Below are 10,134 nucleotides of genomic sequence, written 5' to 3'. Positions count from 1 at the left end.
TGACTTAGCAGATCACTTGTTGCTAGAGACATGTTTTGCTGGACTCGCGGGCCTCGGACTAGCCCAGCTCAATACAATGTTTTAGCATCAAATTAATATTGCCTTTCTTTAGAACATGGATGATGAGGACTATCTGACTTTACAAAAAAGTGTATCACTATTTGGGCCATGGAAAGGAAACAAATGATCCCATAATGCAAATTGAGAATTTTCTAAACCTCGAAACATCCATGCAGTAGACTATTTATTCAATTCTCTTGGGTAAGACACAAGTCAATCACATGATTTGTTTGGCTTGGTTTTTACGCCAGATGTCCTCCCTGACACAACCGGGGTTAGAACTCATGTGGTCTGCATTGAAGCCTACAGCATCTACCATCACACAAGGAGGGTTAATACCTAACACAAAACTATTATGCAATAATGTCCTTGGGTACCCATCTATTCATGCAGACAACCCAATCAAGACCAATCATTGGGGCATTATTGTAATTTAAGTACAAGAGAGTGCAGATAATATTCTTTGTTTCTAATTAATGACTTCATACGTATAAAGTGCGCCAAATATGCCAAGAGAGATTTCACTCAAACTGGTTTTACATATTTAAACATACGGACAACGCCATAATTATACATAGCCTATTGCAGGGGTGTCAGGCTCATTTTTAATAAGGGTCACGTCACAGTTAGGGCTGCCTTCCGAAGACCACTTGTGAATATTTATGAACATAATTGCACCATGATATTACACAATTGCCTAAGCATACAAATTGATGGCTACCTTGCTTTATAATCATAAGACAAGATGACAAGCAGATATTAAATTATTTTTTCCAAAAGAAATGTAGTACAGTATACATTTGTTGCATGATCAGATAAAGGCAAACGTTAAAAGCAGTACATTTTTTCTGTCAGAATGGAAATAATTAATTTAGTCAGAAATATTAAGTAGTTTATTGACGCAAATTATTTCCAGGCTTTCTTGGACCACAGTAAATAATGTGGCGGGCCATCTTGCCCCTGTTTTGTAAGTTTCATAACTGTGGCCCACAGTCTTAATATGTACCGTGGGTGTGGAAAGTTAGGGTATCTTTACTTGACAAGGCTAAGCCCTATCATTCACCCGTGGGTGTGGAAAGTTAGGGTGTCTTTACTTAACAAGGCTAAGCCCTATCATTCATTAATAAAAAAAAAATGTGTGTGTTAATCTACACCAACAAATTGGCTTTTCCATTTTCAGTTCAGTTCAGTTTCAGTTTATTTTGAACATGCATACAATACGATATAATGCATCACACAGACAGAGACAGAAAATACTCAGAATACCAAAAGTGCAAAACCGAAGTAGATAAACAACCCAATAATAACCTCAAATCACTCCTTTCAACACTCAAAAAGCAATGCAATAAATTAAGTAATAAGACAACCAACCTGACTAAATCCTTTAAAAAAAATGACATTACCGACAACATAGAGGAAAACACAAATAAGCTACATGAGCTCTGGAAAATCCTCAACAACCAGCTTCCTGGTTGCAGCCAGAAACTTAAAACCAGACTCACCGAACTTCAACATCAAGGAGGGTGACTCCTTTATTACAGACAAAATGGAGGTAGCAAGCAGACTTAACACCTTTTTCACCAGCATAGCCACAACTCTAGTCAACAAGCTGTCCCACCACTCTGGTCACTTTGGTGTAGAACACATTAAAGCCTTCTACAGAAAGCTAGGAGTATCCAACGATGATTTCAAATTAGAAACGGTCTCAGCTGACGAGGTGTTTAAAAAATTGAGCGCGCTCCACCCAAACAAGGCCATCGGCCTTGATAATATCCCCTCCAGATTCCTCAGGGACTCTGCCACCACCATTGCCCCAATCATCACGCACATAATAAACCTCTCAATTACACAAGGCCAAGTACCAAAAGATTTCAAAATAGCAAGAGTAACTCCCCTCTTTAAAAAAGGAAGCAAATTGGAACCTGGCAATCACCGACCTGTTTCTATTCTCAGTTCCATTTCGAAAGTAATGGAGAAAATAGTTTATGAACAGGTCGATAGTTACCTTGCCACTAATAAACTCATGTACAAATTCCAATCCGGCTTCAGAACTAACCACTCCACTGACACATGCCTTCTCTATCTGACCAACCACATCAAACATGAGGTGGACGCGGGCAAATACTGCGGCATGGTCATGCTGGACCTTCAGAAGGCCTTTGACACCGTTAAGCACGTTATACTGTTAGATAAGCTCAGAGCAATCGAATTTGATAAAACCTCATCGAGCTGGATGCAATCCTACTTGGAGGGGAGGAAACAGGTGCAGAGGTGAACGGCACCGTGTCCCCCCCCCCCCCCTCCTCTCAGTAAGCTGTGGAGTCCCCCAAGGCAGTATATTAGGGTTTTTATTATATTTATATTACTGTTCCTAATATACGTAAATGACATGTCATCAGCATGCGACTGAATTGTTTTTGTTTGCGGATGACTCGGCCCTGCTGGTATCCGACAAGGACAAGTCACAGGTGGAGAAAATCCTCAGTGCTGAACTCTGTAGAATTTGCACCTGGCTCGCTGACAACAAGCTATCCATTCACTTGAGTAAAGTTAAAGTTAAAGTACCAATGATTGTCACACACACACTAGGTGTGGTGAAATTTGTCCTCTGCATTTGACCCATCCCCTTGATCACCCCCTGGGAGGTGAGGGGAGCAGCGGGCAGCAGCGGTGCCGCCCCCGGGAATTATTTTGGTGATTTAACCCCCAATTCCAACCCTTGATGCTGAGTGCCAAGCAGGGAGGTAATGGGTCCCATTTTTATAGTCTTTGGTATGACTCGGCCGGGGTTTGAACTCACAACCTACCGATCTCAGGGCGGACACTCTAACATCTAGGCCACTGAGTAAGTAAAACGGAATCCATCCTTTTTGGGTCCCACATCAACCTTAAGAAAGTCAATGACTTCACTATAAAAGTGGGTGACATTGTTATCACCAGGAAAGATGAGGTCACCTACCTAGGTTCCATTCTAGAGGCTAATCTTTCCTGTGATAAAATGGCAACCAAGGTAATCAAAAAGGTCAACCAACAAACGAGATTTCTCTATAGTCTCTTCTCTCCTGTTAACAAAAGCACCATGAGGATTCTAGCGGGAACTCTCGTTCAACCCTTTTTCCATTACGCATGCACCTCCTGGTACCCTAGCACCTCCAAAACCCTCACATATAGACTCTAAACATCCCAGAACAAGCTAGACAGGTTACTTCTAGACCTCCACACCAGACCACACCTCACTCCTACCCACTTCTCCAAAGTGGGCTGGCTCAGGGTGGAGGACAGAGTAAAACAACTTGCACTGAGCCTAGTCTATACAATCCGCTACACCTCCCTGATACCGAAGTACATGTCAAACTACTTCCTTAACGTAAATGACCGCTATAACCATAACACCAGAGGGAGCTCCACTAAGTTAAGTTAAAGTTAAAGTACCAATGATTGTCACACACACTAGGTGTGGTGAAATTTGTCCTCTGCATTTGACCCTTCCCCTTGATCACCCCCTGGGAGGTGAGGGGAGCAGTGGGCAGCAGTGTAGCAGCGCCCGGGAATCATTTTTGGTGATTTAACCCCCAATTCCAACCCTTGATGCTGAGTGCCAAGCAGGGAGGTAATGGGTCCCATTTTTATAGTCTTTGGTATGACCCGCCTGGGATTTGAACTCACAACCTACCGATCTCAGGGCGGACACTCTAACCACTAGGCCACTGAGTAGGTGCTAACCACGTTAAACCCAGATTCCGATCTAACAAAGGTCTTAACTCATTCTCTTTCTATGCCACATCAATATGGAATGCACTCCCAACAGGTGTAAAAGAAAGGGCATCTCTATCCTCCTTCAAAACCGCACTAAAAGTACACCTCCAGGCAACTTCAACCCTAAACTAACGCCCTCCCTTTCACAGCATACCTCTTCGGATTGTAAATAATCAAATGTAAAAAATCAAATGTAGACACTTTTTCTTATACTTTCTGATCTCTCTCTCTGTGTCCACTACCTGCTGTCCATATCCTACCAAGTCAGTCCTACACTGTTTCAATGTCCATTTCTCTGATGATGCAATTGTTGATGACTGAAGTGTTGATAAACTGTTATCAACCAAACCCTCCTCATCCCACCCCCCGGATTGTAAATAATGTAAATAATTCATTGTATATACTCTGATAATTATCTTGTGTGATGACTGTATTATGAAAATAGTATACCTGTATATCTGTATCATGAATCAATTTAAGTGGGTGTTACCATTTAGTGGTCAATTGTACGGAATATGTACTTCACTGTGCAATCTACTAATAAAAGTTTCAATCAATCAATCAAAAAAACACAATTCCAGTTGTTTCATTACAGCACGTCCGAAAATTTTTGTTTTTTAATTATGTGGAATCTCACAAATTAGTTTATTCCCTAATCAAATGTTATTTCTGGTTAAGTCAATCCTAATTGTAAATAACCCATTAAACTAAAAATAAAAACTCAATTGATTCAATTTTTCTTGACAGCAACTTCTCTGAAACTATTTTCCCCCAGTAACATTGATAGGATGCGTAGTGCTTTTATTGTGAAAGCCGGAAGTATTGTTTAAAAAAAAATTTTTTTAGCTCTTGATGGCTATAATGTGTTACGGGAAGAAGAAGTTTACACATATAATGTACTATATTTCAGATTATTCATATTTTACATGTCTTTTTCTGTACTTGTAGTAATTGTCACAAATAAATTGCGCTTTTACGTAACATGTCAGAGGGGAGCAGTAATGCACCGAGAAGCTCTTTGCCATCCGGTAACGAAGAAGAAAGCCGGAAGACAACAACAACAACAGGAACTATTTCTAGTGCAAGTTCTATCTTTCCTAATACTCGGTCTTCCCCGAGTTCTTTCAATCGTCATACTATACATCAATGTGTCATGGAGGATTATAGCGACAATGACATTTTGCAGATTATGCTTAGTATGAATTTAGTGCCAAGAAAAAATGGCACGTACGGATACAACGACACATCCCTTGGCGACTTCTCGGGTAGGTTGATTCTATTTGTGTCGATATCGCTTTATTATCTCTCTCATGTCTGAAATAAGTTGTTTTTTTGTTGCGTTTGTGTCTGAAATGTTCGATTTAACTACAAGTCACCCATGTTGTCTGGCTACAGATTCCAGGTGATTACATAACACCTTAAACCTTCAGTTCAGTTCAGTTTCGGTTTATTTCCAACCTGCAAAGGATACAATGTAATGCATCACATATTTCCAGTTGTTTCATTACAGCACGTCCGAAAAGGAGTAGGAAGAAGCTGATCTTATTTAATCCTACCCCTTTTCATACCATAGCAATTGTATCCAATTTCATTGTTCTCTGTAACAGAACAGTGAACAAATAATAAAAAAATAATATACCATAGTAAGTAGAGATGTCCGATAATGGCTTGTTTGCCGATATTCCGATATTGTCCAACTCTTAATTACCGATTCCGATATCAACTGATACCGATATATACAGTCGTGGAATTAACACATTATTATGTCTAATTTTGTTGTGATAAATAAATAATAATGATAAATGGGTTATACTTGTATAGCGCTTTTCTACCTTCAAGGTACTCAAAGCGCTTTGACAGTATTTCCACATTCACCCATTCACACACACATTCACACACTGATGGCGGGAGCTGCCATGCAAGGCGCTAACCAGCAGCCATCAGAGGCAAAGGGTGAAGTGTCTTGCCCAAGGACACAACGAGGAAGGTAGAAGGTGGGAATTGAACCTCAGTAACCAGCAACACTCCGATTGCTGGCACAGCCACTCTATCAACTTCGCCACGCCGTGATGGCCCGCTTGATGCATTAAACAATGTAACTTTACCATGAATTGATTAACGTTTTTCAACTAATAAGTTGAAAAACTAATAAGTTGAAAAACTTATTCGGGTGTTACCATTTAGTGGTCAATTGTACGGAGTACTGTACTGTGCAATCTACTAATACAAGTTGCAATCAATCAATCAAAAACAAGGTTTTCCAAAATAAGAGAACAACTTCAACTCCAGTTATGGAAAAAAGTGGCAACATGGCACTGCCATATTTATTAATGAAGTCACAAAGTGCATTATTTTTTTTTAACATGCCTCAAAACAGCAGCTTGGAATTTGGGACATGCTCTCCCTGAGATAATCCTAATACCCACTACAACTATGGGAAATACTATACTTTGACTTTCACAAAGTGCATTATTATTATTTTTTTTAAAAACATGCCTCAAAACAACAGCTACAAAAACAATAAAGGCACACAGCCTCAGTCCCGAGTATACTAGAGCATACTTGCCAACCATGAGACCTCCAAATTCGGGAGATGAAGGGGGGGGGGGGTGGTTGAGGTTGGGGGGTCGGGGGGGGGGGGGTGTTTGGTGGTAGCGGGGGGTGTATATTGTAGCGTCCCGGAAGCGTTAGTGCTGCAAGGGGTTCTGGGTATTTGTTCTGTTGTGTTTATGTTGTGTTACGGTGCGGATGTTCTCCCGAAATGTGTTTGTCATTCTTGGGGACGGCGTGGCGAAGTTGGTAGAGTGGCCGTGCCAGCAATCGGAGGGTTGCTGGTTACTGGGGTTCAATCCCCACCTTCTACCATCCTAGTCACGTCTGTTGTGTCCTTGGGCAAGACACTTCACCCTTGCTCCTGATGGCTGCTGGTTAGCGCCTTGCATGGCAGCTCCCGCCATCAGTGTGTGAATGTGTGTGTGAATGGGTGAATGTGGAAATACTGTCAAAGCGCTTTGAGTACCTTGAAGGTAGAAAAGCGCTATACAAGTATAACCCATTTATCATTTAACCCATTTGGTGTGGGTTTACAGTGTGGCGCATATTTGTAACAGTGTTAAAGTTGTTTATGCGCAACCCTCAGTGTGACCTGTATGGCTGTTGACCAAGTATGCCTTGCATTCACTTATGTGTGTGTAAAAGCCCATATATTATGTGACTGGGCCGGCACGCTGTTTGTATGGAGGAAAAGCGGACGTGACGACAGGTTGTAGAGGACGCTAAAGGCAGCGCCTTTAAGGCACGCCCCCAATAATGTTGTCTGGGTGGAAATCGGGAGAATGGTTGCCCCGGGAGGGGCACTGAAATTCGGGAGTCTCCCGGGAAAATCGGGTGGTTGAAACCGATACCGATAATTTCCGATATTACATTTTAAAGCATTTATCGGCCGATAATATCGGCAGGTCGATATTATCGGACATCTCTAATAGTAAGCAAACAAATATTAAATACATAAGTAATCTGTGCACCAAATCGGTGAATTTCAATATTTTTGATTCAATAAATACAGGGTTTGTATGTTCTCTATATCCAGCATTATGTATTATTCTAATTGATCTTTTTTGTAACACTGTTAGTGAATGAAGCGCAGTTGACAAATCAATCAATCAATCAATCAATCAATCAATCAATCAAAGTTTATTGATATAGCCCTAAATCACAAGTGTCTCAAAGGGCTGCACAAGCCACAACAACATCCTCGGTTTAGAGCCAACATCAGGGCATGGAAAAACTCAACCCAATGGGCTACAATGAGAAACCTTGGAGGCGACCGCAGATGTGGTTGCCATGCTTCACCTATTTTCTTTATTGAAAACCTTATAACGCTTCAAATTTTAGCATCACCCATATGTCTATTTCAGGGGTCCCCAAACTACGGTCCGCCAGTGTCCAAATCTGTCCTTTCTAGCCCATCCATCAATCCATTTTATACCGCTTCTTACTCTCGGGGTCTCCTAGCTGCTCAGGCAAATCATATTGTCTAAAAGTGCATTTCCCATCGATAACGCAAACCGGCAAGTGTGCGCTCTTTCAGTCAATTAGTGCACGAGGGGGAAAAATTGTTGGGGAAACGTAAAATAGGCCCTAAGTGTAGAAAGTTTAAACATCATTGGACATATGACTTTTTTTGTTCAGTGTAAGGAAAAGCTGGCCAAATTTTTTTTTAAGCCAATGCCGCCCCCGGGTCAAAAAGTTTGTAGACCCCTGGTCTAATCTGTCTCGGTAATGTTTGAAAGCGATGAGATGAAATATCTAGGAGGATCTGGTTACAGAACAACATCTGGAAATAGAAGTTCATAAAAGATGCAGCGTTGCATGTTAACTGAATTAAACACACAACTTATATTTATATATGGCGATGGAAGGGCTAAATTCCTCACTGGTTGTGCTGTTGCGTGGTAAAAATCCCTGTTTGGTCTGCGGACTATTGGCACGTTTTCACCTTGGCCCTTGGATGCAAAAGGTTTGGGCACCCCTGATGTAAACGCTGAGACGAGGGAAATTTTGGATTATAAATTCCAAAAAAGTGGGATTAGTAATACTCAGAGTCAATTACCACGGTAACTTGATCCTAACCAGCTCCCCGGCATAGTTTTCTTCAACAAGTTTTTTAATGTTTCCTCCCTCCTGATAAATGTGAAGCAAGCTGTCAGGACATGATGTGTTTATGACTTCATAACCAGTAGATACTAAAACAAAACAATTACTAAAGATTCATGTTTGGAGAGGATTTTGAGGTCATGGTTAGTTAGAAATGCAATCATATCTTGCTAAAATCCCCTGATGTTGGGTATGTATTATTACATTGATTTTTTAGGATTAAATATATTTAACAAAAAGTATATTGTTTAGTTTTGTCATCATTGTAAAATCTGTGATATATCCTGCTGAGTCCTCCAAACTAATACTCAAGTCTCACTGTGTCGGATGCTGGTTCTCAGGAGATATTGCTTTATAAACATAAAGTAAACTGGTTAGAGAAAAACTATCTTGTTAGTAAAAAGAACAAAAAATTATATATCTATAGCTTGATTTCAGATATTTACTCATAAAAAAATGAATTAAATAAAAAGTAGATTTTTGGGCATTTAATTATTCCAAATATGAGCTAAATTACTTTCAAAGAGCAAAATAACCTGAGCAAATAGAAAATAGGTATACAACAAAGTTCCCGGTTAGAAAAAAAATAAATATTGTCACTTCATAATATTTAACTTAAGGATATAAGCAATATTATCATTTTCCCCCGCTTCACTGTTTTATCAAACTAAAATGAGATCATTCCTTTTTTTACATGTGTGCCAATAAGAAAATATAATTAAATGTTAAATCAATAAACCTCTGCATTGAAACTTACACATTGACTCTGTCAATAATGATCTCTCTCACTTCAGGTCAATATTATTTTACTCTATTTCTTTTCATTGTAAAAAAGTGTTCAAAGTAACCATGTGTGCATACTGTATGTTAATGCTATTATGTTTTTCCAGAGATGTGGTATGGAGTTTTTATGTGGGCAGCAGTCTCCTCTATGATCTTCCACCTTCCTGCAACTCTGCTGGCATTCGTTGCACTTCGGCAGCACAAAATGGCCCGACTGATGCCCATCGCCATCCTCTTAATGGGCATTGTTGGACCAGTGGGTGGAGGAGTCCTCACCAGTAGGTTCCCTGCTTTTGTCACTGTGTGATAAATTAGCATATAGTTAACTGTAGTGGGGCTGCAACAACTAATCGATTAAATCGATTAAAATCGATTATAAAAATAGTTGTCGATTAATTTAGTCATCGATTCGTTGGATCTATGCTATGCGCATGCGCAGAGGCAATTTTTATTTTTATTTTTTATTTTGAAATGTATTTATTTTTTTAAAATTTTTTAATAAACCTTTATTTATAAATGGCAACATGTACAAACAGCTGAGAAACAATAATCAAAATAAGTATGGTGCCAGTATGCTGTTTAAAAAAAAAAAAAAATTACAGGAAAGGATAGAAATACGGAGCCCCTAAAGGGACATGGGAATTTTTTTTTTTTTAGACATGTATCTCGTGGCCACGAGAAAGTATCTCGTGGCCACGAGAAAGTATCTCGTGGCCACGAGAAACTTTCTCGTGGCCACGAGAAACTTTTTATAAAAAAAAAAATAAAAATAAAAAAATTAATATTTTTTTTTTATTTTTTTTTTTTTTATAAAAAGTTTCTCGTGGCCACGAGAAACTTTCTCGTGGCCACGAGAAACTTTCTCGTGCGCACGAGAAA

General features: G+C 39.7%; 1 protein-coding gene across 1 annotated transcript in view; it reads left to right on the top strand.

Moving 5' to 3' along the window:
* Nucleotides 1–4,705: 4,705 nt before the first annotated feature.
* The window catches only part of tmem170a (transmembrane protein 170A), a 14,642-nt gene continuing 9,213 nt past the window's right edge, over nt 4,706–10,134 (top strand). The window contains exons 1-2 of the mRNA XM_062036162.1: nt 4,706–5,081; nt 9,363–9,533. Of these exons, the coding sequence (XP_061892146.1) occupies nt 4,799–5,081; nt 9,363–9,533 (454 nt within the window). The 5' untranslated portion in view covers nt 4,706–4,798. The remainder of the gene's footprint in view (nt 5,082–9,362; nt 9,534–10,134) is intronic.

The sequence above is a fragment of the Entelurus aequoreus genome, linkage group LG24, assembly GCF_033978785.1.
Source record: "Entelurus aequoreus isolate RoL-2023_Sb linkage group LG24, RoL_Eaeq_v1.1, whole genome shotgun sequence".
NCBI lineage: Eukaryota > Metazoa > Chordata > Actinopteri > Syngnathiformes > Syngnathidae > Entelurus > Entelurus aequoreus.
The sequence above is the reverse complement of the archived record's forward strand: the minus strand, read 5'-3'. Positions and strand labels throughout refer to the sequence as shown.